Source organism: Podarcis liolepis (genome assembly GCF_965112155.1).
Source record: "Podarcis liolepis genome assembly, chromosome: 11".
Lineage (NCBI taxonomy): Eukaryota > Metazoa > Chordata > Lepidosauria > Squamata > Lacertidae > Podarcis > Podarcis liolepis.
The window spans coordinates 22,848,451-22,867,772 of NC_139565.1; the positions used below are offsets into that span (position 1 = coordinate 22,848,451).

At 40.8% G+C, this 19,322-nt stretch overlaps 1 protein-coding gene across 6 annotated transcripts in view; it reads left to right on the plus strand.

Annotated features, from left to right (window-relative positions):
* Positions 1-19,322, plus strand: part of MCC (MCC regulator of WNT signaling pathway) — a 217,293-nt gene that overhangs the window by 141,861 nt on the left and 56,110 nt on the right. For all 6 annotated transcript variants that reach the window (XR_014516816.1, XM_083464429.1, XM_083464433.1 and 3 more), the window contains 3 exons: positions 4,409-4,551; positions 10,076-10,218; positions 18,855-19,018. Coding sequence is in view for 5 of the 6 variants with exons in the window: in XM_083464429.1 (XP_083320555.1) it covers positions 4,409-4,551; positions 10,076-10,218; positions 18,855-19,018 (450 nt within the window). In the remaining variant the exon portion in view is untranslated. The remainder of the gene's footprint in view (positions 1-4,408; positions 4,552-10,075; positions 10,219-18,854; positions 19,019-19,322) is intronic.

Genomic DNA, 19,322 nt, shown 5'->3' on the forward strand with positions numbered 1-19,322 from the left:
ACTTGCACTGTCCTGACCTGCCGTGGATCTCTCATCGCTCAAAGATTTGATTTCGGCTTTATGCAGCTGCCTCAGTCTGTGGAGCAAATGCTACCACAGCTCTGGGGGTTAAGGTTGGGCCTTCTAGTTCAGTACAATAATACAGCTGCATTGTTGCACCCAATGCATTGCAACTTTAAGTGTATTAAAAGACAAGGCAGTCGTGCTGTTGTACCAATATCCCAGGCCTGGTGTCTTTTTCTTACCCTATATTTTGCTTTGTCTTTTTGTTAGCTCTTGAGGTTTTCCAAGTACCTTTCCTTCATTGTGAGCCCTTCTTATCCCTATCCCAGAAACTAAAGTTTATTCATGTCTTTCATGCCTGGAAATAATTTTTATTCTACCCTGTTCCAAGCAAGGGCTCTACATTTGCAAGAATTCATTGATTCTCATCAACATAGCCTTTCCTTCCTCATATTGTTAACTGCAACACATTGACCACTGAAACAAAGACCTGGGACTTTAGTTCTGAAACGGTAAAATTGTAAATTACCTATAATTACTGTGTGAAAGTGTAGTGGTAGAAAGATGATCAGATATTTAAAGAGAAATCTATGGAAGAGTGTAATTATAAACATGTATGGTGGCCAAAATTTTGGAAAGGGCTCTAACATGAAGAAGAAAGTGCTAGGCTAAAATAACCAAACTTTCCATCTTTTCTGGAACCGCTGCTGCTTATGATAGTTAAATCTTCCATTTAAAAAATTCATTACAAAAAAATACTACAGAAAAGGAATTTCAATTGTGGCTTGGTGCCCCAAATGAATTCAGTATGTCTGTGGTAATCTTGTAAATCAGAGTTCTGTGTGCTTATATATGAAAGATTATTTGGGAAAAGGATGTTAGCGCATTGCAGACAGTGGTGGATAATATTGGAGATATACTCCAATATACTGGTGTATTGCTCAGGTTTATGTTTTTGGACTGGAACAATCTAGTTTTTCGTTTATTCAGTTGGGCAGTTCCACTTTAAACAAATTAGACAACCATGAAGAGTGGGAAAATGTGTTGTAGAATTTAGCATTAGCCTGCTTTGTACTGCAAGACTGAAAGTAGCAGCAAACTGCAAGAGCGGCAAAGCCTCATTCATTTATGATTGCCATATGAAACAAAAATATTGCTACTAATTATATTAAAGTGAGAGGAGGACATCAGTTTTTAGACAAGCATATTGAAAACAGGTCTTTGTTTGTTTATTATTGGATCCACATGTGTTTTTAAATACTTCAGTGATATTAAAATATTTTGTCATTTTTTTAAAAGAGTCTGCATGTGTGTGTGTGTGTGTGTGTGTGTGTGTGTGTAAATACCCATGATACCATGCATCGTTTATAACAGTGAAAAAGACAGAGAAGCCTGATAGAGATTTCTTGCATGCATGATAGGAATGCAGAAAGAAAGAAAGAAAAGAAACACAGGGAGATGTTTTTATACAAATAAACAATTTGATTTGATATTATATTCCCATAGAACCATTGCTCAATTTGGTCAGGTTTACTAAGAATCATGTAAGGAGTTAACATATGGAGTTGGAAGGTATATGTTAGCAGTGGCAAACATTTTAATTGCCACTAAATAGAGAATGCCCAATATAAAACAAACAAGGTTAATAAATGCTGATATTTAGCTTCAGTGGTCAAACTTACAGAAATTGTACATTTGCAAGAAGACTGACAAAAAGGAGGAAAAGATGAGCAATTTGAATGCTTCAAGTGACCAGCTTATTTACTCATTTCCAGAATTTGCTGACTCTTCTGTTGCTAAGTAGAAATACAGTGGTACCTCCGGTTGCGGACGGGATCTGTTCCAGAGGTCTAATAGGATCCCAAGGTTCCCGCAACTTGAGGAACGCTTCTGCGCATGCGTGAGGGGGCAAAACCCGGTCAAATACTTCCGGGTTTGCCGCACATGCATCCTGTAGTTTACGTAACCAGAGGGTGATGTAAACAGAGATTTGACTGTACCTGTAAAACTATTGAAAATACTATTAAGAACAGAGAGGAGGAGGGAGTAGAAAGAGAATGCTTCGTGACACAGCAGTGATGTTGCAGGCCAAGAGAAGTGGACTGATTGCCAAAAGGAAGAGTATAAAAAGTAAAGAAAATGTGACTGTGAACTGAGGCCCCAGGCGACCTCAGTAGAAAGAGTATCAGCATTGTTGACAAAATTTCATGGAAGAATTAGGAGCTGAAACCAAGAAAAAAGCCCTTGTGACTTTGACTTCCCCAACCTGCCCGGACGCTGAGGTCCAGCGCCGAGGGCCTTCTGGCGGTTCCCTCACTGTGAGAAGCAAAGCTACAGGGAACCAGGCAGAGGGCCTTCTCGGTAGTGGAAGTGGGAGTAGAAGGTACTCCCATCAGATGTCAAAGAGATAAACAACTAACTGACATTTAGAAGACATCTGAAGGCAGCCCTGTTCAGGGAAGTTTTTAATGTGTGACATTTTAATGTATTTTTAATCTTTGTTGGAAGCCACGCAGAGTGGCTAGGAAGCCCCAGCCAGATGGGCGAGGTACAAATAATAAATTATTATTATTATTATTATTATTATTATTATTATTATTACCTGGTACCAGATGTTTTTGACTGCAGCTTCCCTCAGCCCCAGCCAGCACAGCCAGTTTGGGGAAGGCTGATATGGAAGATTTTACACCATGCACACTCAGAAGAATATAGAGGTTGAAAACCAGACTGGACAGGTTAAAAACTTCCTAATATCAAAGCGTGTATCATGCAGCTAAATCTTAAAGAGGTTATGTTGGTGGCTCCCAATATCAACAAATATTGCCCTGTTGACAGATTTACATTCCTAGGAATTGCAGACTGCTCATTCATGCTGGGATATTGAACAAAATTAGGTTTCGATATCACCGAGGGCCTGGATTATGATGAACAAGACAGATGGAGCAATATACTTAACTGGGTAAAAGAGTCTATAACAAATTTGGGATAAACATAGGAAAGTTTTGGCCCCATATTACTCTGTGTAACATTGCATATTGTCAAGACTTTATTATATCCTGGATAGTTACTAAGAAGAGAGACAAAAGAAAAAGAGGGAAGAAAAAAGATCTGATAAGATGCAATGATTAGTTGGAGGAATATTGCAGGCAGGAGAAGAGGTTAAGGATGGACAGCAAGATGTTTTCTTAATAAAATATTGCAAGAAAAACTGATGAAGGAACAAGCACAACAGGATCAAGCCCATTTTGAACTAGATTCAAATGCTAGCGGACTGTGAGCTCCTTTTTAAAGGGTCCATGGGAGCAGGGGTATATACATTTATCTTCCATGCCGCCTCCTCTTCCTCCTCCTCTTCCTCCTCCTCCTCCTCTTCAAAGATTTGGTGCCGTCTCTTGTTCTTGTACTGTAGTGTTCATTGTATGTGTCTGTCATCAGATAAGGTTTATTTTGAAAAATGTTGGCTGTCCATTGATTTGAGAGAGACCAGGATAGCTACTGTGGCTAAAGTCCATTAGCACCAGTCTGTATATCTTCAGTCAAAATAAGCAATGGCCATCTCTTCAGCGCAACCACTTTGAGAGATGAACTCTGGTAGAGTTCTTATTTATTGGCAGAAAGTAATTGTCACACACTGACATGTCTGAAATATTATTTCAGATCGAAGACAAAGGATGTCTGAAACTTGCAGCTTGCTAGGCCTGAGATCAGGTTCATGGGCGCCAGAGAGTAATTTGGTACAGTAATGTGCATCATGACATGTTTTCTTTGTGTAAGCTAAACGAGAGAAGTCAAACATGACATTAAAAGGGATTCACAGCATATTATAAAGACAGTTTTACTGTTGAACTAACAGAAAATCACATTCTGAACTGAACACTATTTGAAGATGTCAGTCTTTACCCACTCTCTCATTTACTGCTGCCTCTTCAGCCAACTCTTCTGCCTCCTACTCAGATTGGCAACAACCAAAGGACACAATCCATACAAAAAGCAGTGCTGCTTATAGCTTATAAACTCATATTCACACCTCCCTTTGAAAAGCTATAAATTAAGATCTATTCTTTATAATTTCCTATTCAAAACTTATATTTATATTTCCTAAGTGTGGGATTGTGAGAGACTGCAGGTGGATATATACACAGGAAAAACACACATACTATAAATAAGTCAGAAATTAGATCGTTATAACAAAAGAAAAAAATCGCTATGGAAAATCACGTCTTAAAATTTCCTGCTCTCTGGCGCCATCTGGTGCTGCTTGTTTATAGCGCATTCAAATCGCTGTTCCTTTACTAATGTAGCTGAGTCCTACGTGAAGCATTTTATTGTATCCTATTTCCATATAGCTCCCCATTATGTCCATGCTGTTCCTCTGAATGTCTTTATTCTGCTGCTGCTGTTTTAGTGTGAACAGTCCCACCTCATGAGAGAGCACGAAGATGTGCAAGAGCGGACGACGCTTCGCTACGAAGAACGGATCACGGAGCTCCACAGCATTATCGCAGAACTAAATAAGAAAATCGATCGACTTCAAGGAACTACTATAAGGTAGAGTGGTCCCTTATCAATTGTGTCAGCCTAACACCAGCATAAAGCTGCCTCTTGAGCTTCGATAAATATTTGCTCCCATCTAATCATATTGGGACGTGGGTGGCACTGTGGGTTAAACCACAGAGCCTAGGACTTGCCCATCAGAAGGTTGGCGGTTCGAATCCCCGTGACGGGGTGAGCTCCCGTTGCTCGGTCCCTGCTCCTGCCAACCTAGCAGTTCAAAAGCACGTCAAAGTGCAAGTAGATAAATAGGTACTGCTCCAGCGGAAAGGTAAACGGCGTTTCTGTGCACTGCTCTGGTTCTCCAGAAGCGGCTTCGTCATGCTGGCCACATGACCCGGAAGCTGTACTCCAGCTCCCTCAGCCAATAAAGCGAGATGAGCACCGCCACCCCAGAGTCAGTCACGACTGGACCTAATGGTCAGGGGTCCCTTTTCCTTTACCTTAATCATATTAGGTTGCATATACACACAGAGACATACATGTGTGTGTGTGTACACACACACACACACACACACACACACACGGCACGCATGCATGTACCTGTTTAGAAACTTCCTTGTTTTATATCCCTTAATCCTTACAGTTGTATGCTGCTGCTTCCCCATACACTTGCCCAGTCATAGAATTGTAGAATTGGAAGGATCATCTAGTCCAATGTAGGAACCTATTGCCCAATGTGGGGCTCAAACCCACAGCCATGAGTCTCACGCTTTACTGACTGAGCTATCCATCCAGTAATACTTCTCTCCCCTGAGCCAGATATACACTATGCCGCCCATAGTAAATAGATCTGCGGCCAAAACACCTCTCGTCCTCCCTTTTGAGATTCACCAGTGGGCCACAAACCATTATTGTTGAAAACTAAACTTTGCATTTTGTTGGTTGTATATGTGAAACTTCTAAAGTGGCTTATGTTTTTCTTTACACAATTTGTAAAGAAATTTTCATTGAAAAGGGTATGGGGAAATGACAATGGTGATGATGGTTGGAGCATAAATGTAGGACCCAGTTGGTGTTCAGGTTCAGATTCTTTATGGAAATGACACTGAGTTTCTTCTATGTCTCTTCAATGTGATGCTGTTTCTTTCAGATACATTTGGTATTTGTGAATGTCTGGTAGTACTCTCTGCAAAGTACATCTCTGGCAATACTAGCTATGGAATTCGTCTATGGAATCTATCTAGAGCTGAAGGAATTTTGTTGCAAACATTAATCATATTGGCTGCTTTAGATCCTCACGCTTCTTCCTAAGTTGAATATATTCCATTCGTGATCAGCGCTATGAAATTACCACAGAACGATATTAGATCTTACGGTTGTAGCTTATGCTTTACTTCTGAAGTAACAGAAGATCTTGCACCTGAAGAAAAATCACATCTCGAGTCTGAAATAAGCAAAATGAGTTATCTGCAAAACCCTTAATTACTAATGAATTTGTAGGTGTCTCGCTTCAAGATAGCTCCTAATTGGCTCATGACACTCGCGTAATATCTCATATATATTTTCACTGCCCAGAAAGCGTTATACTTTATTCATGCTCCATAGGAGAGGAATCTTAACGTTAGAAGATTGATTTCTTAGGAGAGATGAGAATGCTGCCCTTTCAACGCCAAGGGTAGATCAGAGGTACATGGAAAACTAGCACCTGCCCTCACTTTGGTACAGGAAATAAAAATGGCAGCTGCTTATTTTTGAGTAGATGCGACAAAAATATTAGCATAAATATAATTCTAGCAAACGTTGTATTCACAGAGGACCTAACACCTGAGGATATCAAAGTGCTTTACCAGCACTAATTAAAGCAGAGCAAATGTTGGAAACCAGCCAATGCCTAGACTGGGTTTTGAAGCCATGAGTGAATTACTTTGCACACACCCTGTCAACACCCCAGATGAATTCCTTAGCGGAGATAGCAGTGGGGAAATACAAGTGCCACTTGCCTAATTTCTTGCTCTGATATGCTAAACTGATGAAGACAAACTTACATATTACACTGTTCGTTTCCTTTTTCCAACTTTTACCTATCAGGATAAGTCATTGCCATAGTTTAAAGCAGGGTTTGGTAATTGTGATCTGATCAAAGTGCCAGCAGAATACTCCAGAGGAACAGCCAACTAAGCTTTCCTGGCGCCTAATGGCTAAGAGGGAGCTGTATGGCACAATATGGAAGTTGTTCACCCAAGTCTAGAGACCACAAATGGTTGTCCAAACATATTTCAAGATATCTTTGTCACTGGTATATAGTATACACTGTAAGCCAACTCTGTTGCAGGGTTGACTCTGAATAAGGTAAAGGTAAAGGGACTCCTGACCATTAGGTCCAGTCGTGACCGACTCTGGGGTTGCGGCGCTCATCTCACTTTATTGGCCGAGGGAGCCAGCGTACAACTTCCAGGTCATGTGGCCAGCATGACTAAGCCGCTTCTGGTGAACCAGAGCAGCGCACGGAAACGTTGTTTATCTTCCCGCCGGAGCGGTACCTATTTATCTACTTGCACTCTGACGTGCTTTTGAATTGCTAGGTTGGTAGGAGCAGGGACCGAGCAACGGGAGCTCACCCCGTCACGGGGATTCGAACCGCCGACCTTCTGATGGGCAAGTCCTAGGCTCTGTGGTTTAACCCACAGCGCCACCCGCGTCCCATGAAAAAGACTGATACCCTAACTTTAAATCAAATTGTCAGGAAGGAACACAAAAAAATATTTTTAAATGCAAAAAAACACACATAATTGCGTGTCAAAGCCCTAAGCCAGCCCCATGAGAATAAAGACACAAGGACACAGAATTTTAGGTTAATGGGCAAAATTTAGGCCACAACTTCATTGGTTACAGAATGTGAGCGGTATTGGCTTAGGCATTGGCATCAACATACTATATCTGACTCCTGCCCGCCTTGCAGGAAGTCTGGAAGGGTAAACCACCAATAGGGGGAGCCCCACCGATGTGGATCGACTTGAGCCCCCCTGGTTTCCTGTTGGGGTCATGGCATGGCCCTAGCCCCACCTCAGGCTTCAGACAAGATCCACGCCCCTGGATTCCTTTAACAGAATACCCTTGAGCACAGAGGGGCATGTGATGGCTGCACCTCCCCTTCCCCAAACATTGCTATTCCAATGCCTAACCACCAAACCTTACAAAGTTGGGACGATTGCTACGAGGTAGGCAAAAACCAAGTGGCTGGTGCCAATTTGCCAAGTGGAAAAAGTCCTACCGGGCCCCTCAATGGCGACCAACCGAAGTCCATAGCAAGGCCAATGATGCAACCTGAGCAGAGGGTGGGAGGGCGGGAGATCTGTGGCACGAGGCTGAAAAGGGACGATTCAGCGTCACACCATGGTTTAAATTGGCCCTGGCCATGCCCCCCAAGCCACCTGCTTGGCTAACTGTCATGGCTGTGCCTCCCCAGCGTAAGGGGAGGCCCCCCACACTGATGGGGAAGGCTTGGCGGCTCCCCAGCAACGCGTCCCCACAAAGAGGTAGAGCCGATAAAGTAGAAAATGGCCAATATATGTAAGTTGCATTAAAGTAATATACAAGGCAGAGGAAAGCAAAATATCATTCAGTTATTTTTGTGTTGTTTTTAAAGCTACCTTTACCTGTTCTTTATGATGTTTATGAATCACCTTGACACACATGTAGAAGATGATTCATAAATCAATGAAATTAATTAAAAATTAAAATAATCTGTTTTGCCAACTGCATCGTTGGGAAGGCAAGAAGTCCTTTGTAAAAAATAAAATAAGCAATAAGTAACCAGAGCAACAAAAATGTAATTGGCAAGCTCCTCTTCTCCTTCATGCATTTTTTGTTTAATTCACATGCCAGGTTTGAAAGTTTGGCCTCAACCATATATTGGTTTGCAATATTAATTTTCACCAAGCTGCGGTGGGGAGGGGGAATTGTTTATATGGCTCATACTGCCTCATATTTTGGATTTAAAACCTCTAGGCTAAAAAGAATAGCATCTGCTGAGATAAATAAGATACTTTTCCTACTCAGGAAATGAACTGAAGTTGTTCTCTACCTAAGTTTGCATTGTGAAAGTGATGTAACACATGTTGTGTTTAGTATAAATAAATGGTCTTTTTGGAAGAAGAGCATATGAAGCTCACTAAAGCTTGTGTGTGTAAGTGTTAGCACTATGATAAGCCCATCCTCTTTACCACTCAGAAGTAATTCAGGTTTTAAAATGAAGAGCTAATTGCAGAGAGTCGACATAAATGAGCAAACATATTAGCCTTCTGACCAAAAAAAGACAGCTCTTTGACTGCATGGTAATTGTTTTTTGTCTAAAGCTAATTATTGTTGGCTTGTGTTGTGCCTAATAATTAACTTATTCATAGAACATTAATCCACGTTTATAGGTCTTCATTATCTTGTACTTTAATTTGTGCTGTTTGGGGCTTGGTTTTCTTGCCTACTTTAGCATGTATCGCATAGAACCTTCAAGTGCTGCTTTCATCCAATTTTAACTTAGCCTTTTGGTGTATTTTGAATGTTTGCTTGGCGTCATGGACAAAAGGTTCCTCATGCTTCAGTATTCCTAAATAGTTAAAAAGCTATACTTTCAATATGCCTGAGTTCACACTGAAACAGGGCAATGTGAAGAGCAAATAGTCATATTTGTTTTCCTTTGACTTAATTCATTCTTCCCTTCTGTCTCCTAAAATCCATTGCAGCTGTTACTGCAACTGGAAAACTGAAATAAATGATTTCTGAGCATTGTAAAGTGGGAGGAGGGACTCATTGAAGCTCCTTTTCAGTGATTGGAAAAACCACTATGTGGTTCTTTTAATCATGGAGAAAGACACAGTCTTCTGCAAGACTCCCCCCTCCTCATCCCCATTCAGTTTATTTACATAGGTAAACCACTAGCAATTATAGCTGCACAGAATCTTAGCAATAATGAGCACTTTTAAGCAACCATTAATTTAATTTAGAGCTTAAGACAAGTTCCCCGGATATCCAAATGTTACTTGCACGTGCCACATAGAGATGAGAAGGAATTGTACAAAATGCCTTTTGCAAAGCCATGTATGTGTACACACACACACACACTTATCCAACTATTTTAATGAGTGCTTTTACGCAGAACATTCCATTGGGTTGTTTACTTACTCATTATATATGCTAGATGTGCTACAAGTTTTTGTAGAGTAATTCTTAAACTACCATTCAAAGTGATTATGAGGATAGAATTTCAGTACCTGACATGCTGGAAGGAAGAGTCAGGTGTAATGATAGATAAGAGAGTGAAATAGTATTCTAAAACAGTCTAAATAACCATGCCACCTGTTTGGTAAGATGGTCTAATGCACCTAATCATCTCCTTTTTAATAAGTATGTGGTGAATTTTGTGAACTTCAGAGGTCATATTCTAATGAAAGTTTTGTGGATATTAGATGCATGATAGTTTTTGTAATGCTTACTTATTGTGATTATAGGAGCATCAGTTGTGCTGTTTCTCTTAGGTGGTTAAAAAAAAGGAAAAATCATTTGTCTGTGGCTCATTCCTCAGGGAAGAAGATGAGTATTCAGAACTGCGATCAGAACTTAGTCATAGTCAACATGAGGTCAATGAAGATTCACACAGCTTGGATCAAGATCAAACTTCTGTTTCAGTCCCAGAGAACCAGTCTACAATGGTCACAGCTGACATGGGTGAGCAATATTTTAAATGCCTCTCATGGTAGGAGCAGAATACTGCAGCAGCTTTCATAAGACAGAGTAAAAAACTTCAAAGCAAAAGTAAGGGATATGGTGGGGCATCTTATTATTAGACTTAAAAGTATATATTATTCAAGCTGTCCTGAACAGCAGCACATAATAAAAACAAGCATTTAACAAACATTTTTTTTAAAAAAAACCTTAATTTTTATTATTTCTTAGTACATGATACAGAAAATGAAAATAAAATAAACAAACAAATACTGATACAAAATCTACCAAAAGAAAATACATATACACACCCTACACTACAAACAAAAACCCTACACATACCCGTGACTTCCCTCCACCACGACTTGAGTTCCTTTGGTTCAAATTTGAATACTGTCATTGCATTCTTTGGATAATACACCTTATAACCGTTTCTAATTATTATTCTCGCTTGTACTTTACATACTTAATCCATGCATATCAGCATATTCTTTTTAGAGCAGTGTTTTTCCATACTGCTCCATTAAATGTCCATAACAAACATTTAATAATATATTAGCAGTAGAGCATAATTGAGCAACTTTTTGTAAGCAAAAAGGGGGAAATGGAAGCTAAACGTACATCATCTTCAATAGACAATGAGTCCTGACCCTTTAATTTTAGAAAGCTCACAAAAATATTTGGGGCTATGTCTGATGTTTGAAACCAGAAGTCACAAACATATAAACAAAATCTTTCATTCTCGCATGTCCATCTAATTTTTTTCTACTTCTAATTATTAATTTACAAGATTATTTAGCAGTACTTTCTTCTTAAATATCACCCTTGGTTATTATTTGGTGATTTCTGTTTTCTTTTATTCAGTGCTGCATGTAGCTGTATCATCCATTGCTTCTCAGCACTGCATAATCAATGTTCTTTAAAAGCCTCTTGCTTTCAGAAAGCTGTGTAATTTCTCTACAGATGGCAGGTTTCAAAGTAACATTTGGCTGAATTGGGAAGTGCTAGGGACATTTGTTTGTGTCAGAGTGACTCTGATAATGATGGCTTTTGTCAAACTCCAGCAGGTTTTCTGGTTCAAAAACTTAGGCTTACAGCCAGCATGTTCTGTTGAAATAACCTGCTCTAACTTTTGGGACAGAGGGATTTGAAATGTTGTGCCATATTTTGCAGGTTCTGAAGGGTCATTGCTATTTAGTTCAGAGGGACAACATATAGATCACACATTCAGTTCTGCTTTCAAGTATATGACTTAGATATATGCTGATTAAAAAAAGGCTTGAAACCGCACCCACCGAAAAGTAGATTGTTCCCCACCATATTGTTGAAGCAGTATGAAATACTGAAGTTCCCCAAAGAACAAAGAAAATGGCTGGCTGTTAGCCATTTCCTTGATGATGTTTCACCCTTAAGCATGAAGGTTTACCATGCAGAATTCATAGCTGTTCAAGTATGGGATAACCTTCCTGTAAAGGGGAAATTAATACAGAGCATCTGTAATCTTACTCCCTTGTTTGTGGTGTTAGACAGACACGATTAATATTGGTTAAGTTCTGTGGTGCTTCGGACGGCTGAAGGAATTTGGCTCCGTATGTTCAACTGTAACGTTGCCCAAGGCAAGGTTATAGATGACTGATACAGCGATGTAGGAGAACATTATGAACTTCGGGGGTTTAGATTTGTGAAGATACGCTTGTCTTAAAATGAACAATTTATGATACATATCTTGCCAGTTCCCAGACCTGGCCTGAAACAAATTGACATAACAGGGCAAGGCATTCTCCCTTGTATTTTGAAATGCCTTACACTACAGTTTAACCACTTTGGCTCTATACAGCCAGTGTGGTGTAGTGGTTAAGAGCAGTGGACTCGTAATCTGGTGAACTGGGTTAGATTCCCCGCTCCTCCACATGCAGCTGCTGGGTGACCTTGGGCCAGTCACACTTCTCTGAAGTCTCTCAGCCTCACTCACCTCACAGAGTGTTTGTTGTGTTGGAGGAAGGGAAAGGAGATTGTTAGCCGCTTTGAGACTCCTTAGGGTAGTGATAAAGCGGCATATCAAATCCAAACTCTTCTTCTCTTCTTCTTATGTAAATCAAAGTGGGGGCTAAAACATTTAAGAGTCTGCTTCTCTTGTTGTTCAGATTCAGAGCAATAAAAAGGCCATAGAATATCAGAATATAAAAACTTTTAGTGAAGCTACTTAAACAAGCGGCTGCATTCATTCTTTCTCTCTCATTCTCTCTCTCTCCCACACTCACACACACACAACACACGCTATATGTTTCATTGGGGCTTTCTAGCAGTTTTTGGAACAGGAGTTCCCACAGCTGAGAAGACAAGTGTAAATTAAAACTTTGGCTTGTCTTGATTGCTGGCGCTCCTCGTAGTGAAATTTGTAAAGATGGCCCTGATTGCTACATCTGTTTCCTGCAAATAGTGGTAGTGGATATCACAACACAATTTTGCAAGTTTTTTTAAAAAATGTATTTTCATTCCTCTTGATTTTGTATGTGTTTTATTTTATCACCGAATTCTCTGGTACATTCACTTAAGCCCCCCACCCCCTTTGAGCCCCTTCTGTTGGATACACTCAGAATGCAAATCTATCTTGAGATGAAAAGGTGGAACTGCACATTGCACGAATGCAGAAACCTCATTGACATACGAAGCTAGACTCACATGTCATGATATACTAGTAAATTTAGATATGCCTCTCTACTGCTACAGGCAATAAAACATCAAGGGCTAAAACAGCTAATCTCCCTTGCTGTATGTTGTAAATCCTATGACTGGGTTTAATCTACTTTCTCCTTGAGATGTGGGTCTCTCTAGCCTTGTTATAAAGTCTTATTTCCTGGGAGGAAAGCTGCCTGAGGGCTAGAACTTAGAATACAAGAGCTTGTTTGGGGCAAGGCATTGTCTTGTAAAATGTGACAAAATGTGTACAAATTGTTATGGCGCTTCAGGAATGCAGGCAACACAAATAGGTTTTTATCAGTTCAGCAATCTCCTTGGTGCATCTGTGAGAAACTGTATTTATAAAAACAAACATTTTGCGGCTGAATAGCTTCTAATGCAGGAAAATTGTTTTTAAGTGGAGCCGACAGGGCAGAGATATTTTTTTATGGGGACAATTAAAGCACTTTTTGCACATGAACGGACTTCAGAAGACTCCCATGCTCTCCTTTTTACCAATCCACATTGATAATAGCATGGAATATGATTTGTTGAGCAATTTACTCAGTGTTCTTCCCAGATTAAAGCATACCTGTAGGACTCCTGTGAAGGTCTAGTGTGCAGGGCTTGTGCTCTGCTGTGTCCATGTTGCAACAGAGAAAAGAGTGTCTCACATGGAGCAATGAGTTGGATTATGGGGGGTTGAATTAGATTTGGAATTGGATGAAATAGCACCTCCAGATGCAACCAGGACCAGCATGATATGATATGATATGATATATGATATGATTTCTTACCCACTCTTCACTGTAGCATCCCAATGTAGATTACAACAATGTAAGAATACAAAACTTAATTCTGTTAATACAATTTACAGTCTAAAGGTAAAGGGTAAAGGGACCCCTGACCATTAGGTCCAGTCGCGGCCGACTCTGGGGTTGTGGCACTCATCTCGCTTTATTGGCCGAGGGAGCCAGAGTACAGCTTCCGGGTCATGTGGCCAGCCTGACTAAGCCGCTTCTGGTGAACCAGAGCAGCGCACGGAAACGCCGTTTACCTTCCCGCCGGAGCGGTACCTATTTATCTACTTGCACTTTGACGTGGTTTCAAACTGCTAGGTTGGCAGAGCAGGGACTGAGCAACGGGAGCTCACCCCGTCGTGGGGATTCAAACCACCAACCTTCTGATCGGCAAGTCCTAAGCTCTGTGGTTTAACCCACAGTGTCACCCGCTTCCCTCAAAATTTACAGTCTAGGCAACCTTAATTTCAAACATGTATTAAACATTTATTTGTATATTGTCCCCATGAAAATTGTGCCTCCAGTGGCAGTGCTGGTAGACATATTATACCTGTTCTATGCTTCAGTCCTCAAGTATAGGAACTAGAAACATTTTTTAAATAATGGGGGGGGGGGAATTGTGCTTTCAATCAAGAAAGTGCAGGTTGCACAAAAATGCTGCTAGGGCCACATTCAGCTACCATTTATCCAAAAAGGAGGGACTTTGTAAGTGCAGCTGTGATTTTAATGGCCTTTCTGTTAGCATGTATTTGGCTGGCCATTGAATTAGATTGTGGGTGTATGTTAGATGAGACAGAGACAATGCAGATCAAAAACACTTCACTACAATGCTAATTGTGTAGCCACAACTTTTTCCCACTCCTGTACTGTACTTGCACTGTAATAAATTGTCTGTTTCTCTGTTGGGGTGCTTCATGCCAGAAAGTAATAAGTATCTGGATATTAATTGTTTTGTGATGTGTTTTCTTAATTGTGAACTCAAGCCCTAGATGCTTTGATGATGCTACTCTGTAGAGGCAAAAGAAGCCAGAATGAATTCATCCATATTTACATATTGAGAACATCTGCTAATGCTTGCCCATTAAATCTGAGCTGGATGTGGATACAATTAATATAATATTGGCATTGCACTAATAATTATTTATCAGTAGATTCCTGGAGAAAAGGACTCTGTAATATTTGAAGAAGCAACTTTTTCTCATACTAATGCCTTAGAGAATTAAAACATAATTCTCTGTTTAAAAGAATTAAACAATGAAATGCAATTCTAAAATAAAATACTAAAATGTAAAACACTAGGTTTGTGAAAATTAATTGCCTCATCTTGCTTAACCCCAGCCTTGTAAGAGGCAGCCAATATTCATTTATGGAAAAATGCTCAGGTTCAGAATTATATGGGTCTCCAGTGGGAAGCAAATAACCATTGTTTTTATCTGTGGTCAGTCACTGGTGAGCCAGAGCTCTCTTTGAGAATCATAGGCATAAGATGCCCTGCAGGACATAACACAGTACTGTAATTATTCAAGAAAAAGAAATCGGCAGAAGAACAATGATGAAGGCTAGAACAGTGGAAAGCAGATGGGTTAGCAGTATATGCAAATGTTTGACAGTATGAACTTCATTTTAAAATAATGTCTTCCTGGTGTTAAACCTTTTTAGATTAAGTCATTACTCTTGATCAGCACATAGCAAAACGTTTCCAGCGTTCCCAAACTTTCCAAGCAAGGTTTTATCTGGGCTATAATCAGAAATGGTTGCTTCCTAGAATCATAGAATCATAGAATCATAGAATCATAGAGTTGGAAGAGACCACAAGGGCCATCGAGTCCAACCCCCTGCCAAGCAGGAAACACCATCAGAGCACTCCTGACATATGGTTGTCAAGCCTCTGCTTAAAGACCTCCAAAGTAGGAGACTCCACCACACTCCTTGGCAGCAAATTCCACTGTCGAACAGCTCTTACTGTCAGGAAGTTCTTCCTAATGTTTAGGTGGAATCTTCTTTCTTGTAGTTTGGATCCATTGCTCCGTGTCCGCTTCTCTGGAGCAGCAGAAAACAACCTTTCTCCCTCCTCTATGTGACATCCTTTTATATATTTGAACATGGCTATCATATCACCCCTTAACCTCCTCTTCTCCAGGCTAAACATGCCCAGCTCCCTTAGCCGTTCCTCATAAGGCATCGTTTCCAGGCCTTTGACCATTTTGGTTGCCCTCCTCTGGACACGTTCCAGTTTGTCAGTGTCCTTCTTGAATTGTGGTGCCCAGAACTGGACACAGTACTCCAGGTGTGGTCTGACCAGAGCAGAATACAGTGGCACTATTACTTCCCTTGATCTAGATGCTATACTCCTATTGATGCAGCCCAGAATTGCATTGGCTTTTTTAGCTGCCGCGTCACACTGTTGGCTCATGTCAAGTTTGTGGTCAACCAAGACTCCTAGATCCTTTTCACATGTACTGCTCTCAAGCCAGGTGTCACCCATCTTGTATTTGTGCCTCTCATTTTTTTTGCCCAAGTGCAATATTTTACATTTCTCCCTGTTAAAATTCATCTTGTTTGCTTTTGCCCAGTTCTCTAATCTGTCAAGGTCGTTTTGAAGTGTGATCCTGTCCTCTGGGGTGTTAGCCACCCCTCCCAGTTTGGTGTCATCTGCAAATTTGATCAGGATGCCCTTGAGTCCATCATCCAAGTCGTTGATAAAGATGTTGAATAAGACCGGGCCCAAGACAGAACCCTGTGGCACCCCACTAGTCACTCTTCTCCAGGATGAAGAGGAACCATTGATGAGCACCCTTTGGGTTCGGTCAGTCAGCCAGTTACAAATCCACTGAGTGGTAGCATAGTCAAGACCGCATTTTACCAGCTTCTTTACAAGAATATCATGGGGCACCTTGTCAAATGCCTTGCTGAAATCAAGGTAGGCTACATCCACTGCGTTCCCTTCATCTACCAGGCTTGTAATTCTGTCAAAAAACGAGATCAGGTTAGTCTGACATGACTTATTTTTCAGAAATCCATGCTGACTATTGGTGATCACAGCATTCCTTTCTAGGTGCTCACAGACTGTTTGCTTAATGATCTGTTCCAGAATCTTCCCTGCTATTGATGTCAGACTGACTGGGCGGTAATTATTTGGGTCCTCTCTTTTCCCCTTTTTGAAAATAGGGACAACATTTGCCCTCCTCCAGTCTGCCGGGACTTCGCCTGTTCTCCAGGAATTCTCAAAGATGACTGCCAGTGGTTCTGAGATCACATCTGCCAGTTCTTTTAATACTCTTGGATGCAGTTCATCTGGCCCTGGAGACTTGAATACATCTAATCTAGCCAAATATTCTTGTACTATCTCCTTAGTTATTCTGGGCTGTGTTTCCTTTGCTGAATCATTTGCTCCAAATTCTTCAGGTCGGGCATTGTTTTCTTTATCGGAGAAGACTGAGGCAAAGAAGGCATTGAGGAGTTCAGCCCTTTCTGTGTCCCCTGTTTGCATTTCACCATCTTCTCCTCTGAGTGACCCCACTGTTTCTTTGTTCTTCCTTTTGCTACGAACATACCCATAAAAGCCTTTTTTGTTGCTTTTAACCTCTCTAGCAAGCCTGAGTTCATTCTGTGCTTTAGCTTTTCTGACTTTGTGTCTACACGTGCTGGCTATTTGTTTGAATTCCTCTTTGGTGGTTTCCCCCCTTTTCCATTTTTTGTACACATCCTTTTTTAATCTTAATTCAGTTAAAAGTTCTTTAGATAGCCACCCTGGTTTCTTTAGGCACCTTCCATGTTTTCGTCTCATTGGTATTGCCTGACGTTGTGCTTTTACTATCTCCCTCTTAACAAACTCCCAGCCATCATGAACTCCCTTTCCTTTTAGTATTGCTGTCCATGGGATCTCACCCAGCACTTCCCTAAGTTTTATGAAGTCGGCTTTCTTAAAGTCAAGAAATTGAGTCCTAGTATGCTTGGCTGCTACTTTCCGCTGTATAGTAAACTTCAGAAGAGCATGATCACTCGCGCCTAATGATCCTTCCACATCTACCCCACTAACCAGGTCATCAACATTGGTTAGGACCAGATCTAAAATGGCTGTTCCTCTTGTTGCTTCTCCCACTTTCTGGACAATGAAGTTGTCTGCAAGGCCAGTGAGGAATCTGTTTGACCTTATGCTCTTGGCTGAGTTTGACGTCCAACAAATATCCGGGTAATTGAAGTCCCCCATTACTACTATCTCCCTTCCTTTTGCATGCTTGGCCATCTGTTCCAGGAAGGCAGCATCTATGTCCTCCGTTTGGCTTGGGGATCTATAGTAAACTCCCACAATGAGGTCTCTGTTATTCTTCACTCCCTTAATTTTGACCCAAATGCTCTCACTTTGGCTTTGAGGTTCTAAATCTTGGATCTCTTCACAGGTATACACATCCCTGACATATAACGCCACTCCTCCTCCTTTCTTGTCTGGTCTGTTTCTCTGAAATAGATTGTATCCCCCCATTATTACATTCCAATCGTGGGACTTATCCATCTCATTTTGTGTAGCTCTCGTACCTATGAAAAATAAATGGTTTATCATAGGATTAAGTGCTACTGAGTCCAGCCCCTTCTCACCATTACCACTAGCGTGAGGCCAGGCTGACAGTCTAGATGTGCCATAAGCAGGAAGCAAGATCTACACACTTGCTGCTGTGGCAACACGCAGTTACCATGCTTCAGATAGTAATAAAAAAAAGATGTTTGCAAAACAAATTACTCCACTCATGCTCCATGCCACATGGGGAAAAAATGTTGAAGGCCACCAAGCAGTCTTTCTTGGGGGTCAGGGAAGGAGATATTCCTTCCTGCTTCCAATAACATCACAAAATGACACACACACCCCTCCGCCAATTCAGTCACATGTGAAAGACTTCTTTGTTTGTATTTCCTGATCTTAAAAGTCAAGCACGCAGATTTCAAGCTTGTCTAGTTGTTAGCCCCACAGTAAATTAGTAACTTTCAAGATTACCTTGATGTTGTTTGTGCTTGGGAGATTGTGAAGAGAAATGTTTGCCAATTTGAGTTACCTCTTGCAGGTGTGCAGCCTTCTCCTCCCCACCCTCAAGATTAAGACTGAATGGAAACTCTGTCTATTGGTGACTTGGAATGTATGTCTGACATGTTCTTTCTGCCCCACAGATACCTGTAGTGACTTGAACTCCGAACTGCAGAGAGTGCTGACGGGACTGGAGAATGTTGTCTGTGGGAGGAAGAAGAGCAGCTGCAGTTTGTCTGTGGCAGATGTGGACAGACACATTGAACAGCTTACCACTGCCAGTGAACACTGTGATTTAGCCATTAAGGTGTGGAAACATTAGCTGGTTGCTAATCTTTATTACGTAATTTCTGACATAATAGAGCATAATTTGTACCTATATGGCGTCTTTCATCAGATAATCAAAGCACATGTTGTCATACAGTTCCGATAACAGTTGAGCAATAAAGCCTTTTTACTGAAAGGATAATTAAGTCACAAAGACATCTTACCTATAAAAATGGGCTGAAAACTGGTTGTTGCCTGACATCTTATCTGCAGAGCTTTCACTTGTCATTAAGCTAACCTGTTGTCGCGTTACAGGATATTCACAAACATTTTAACCGTTGAGT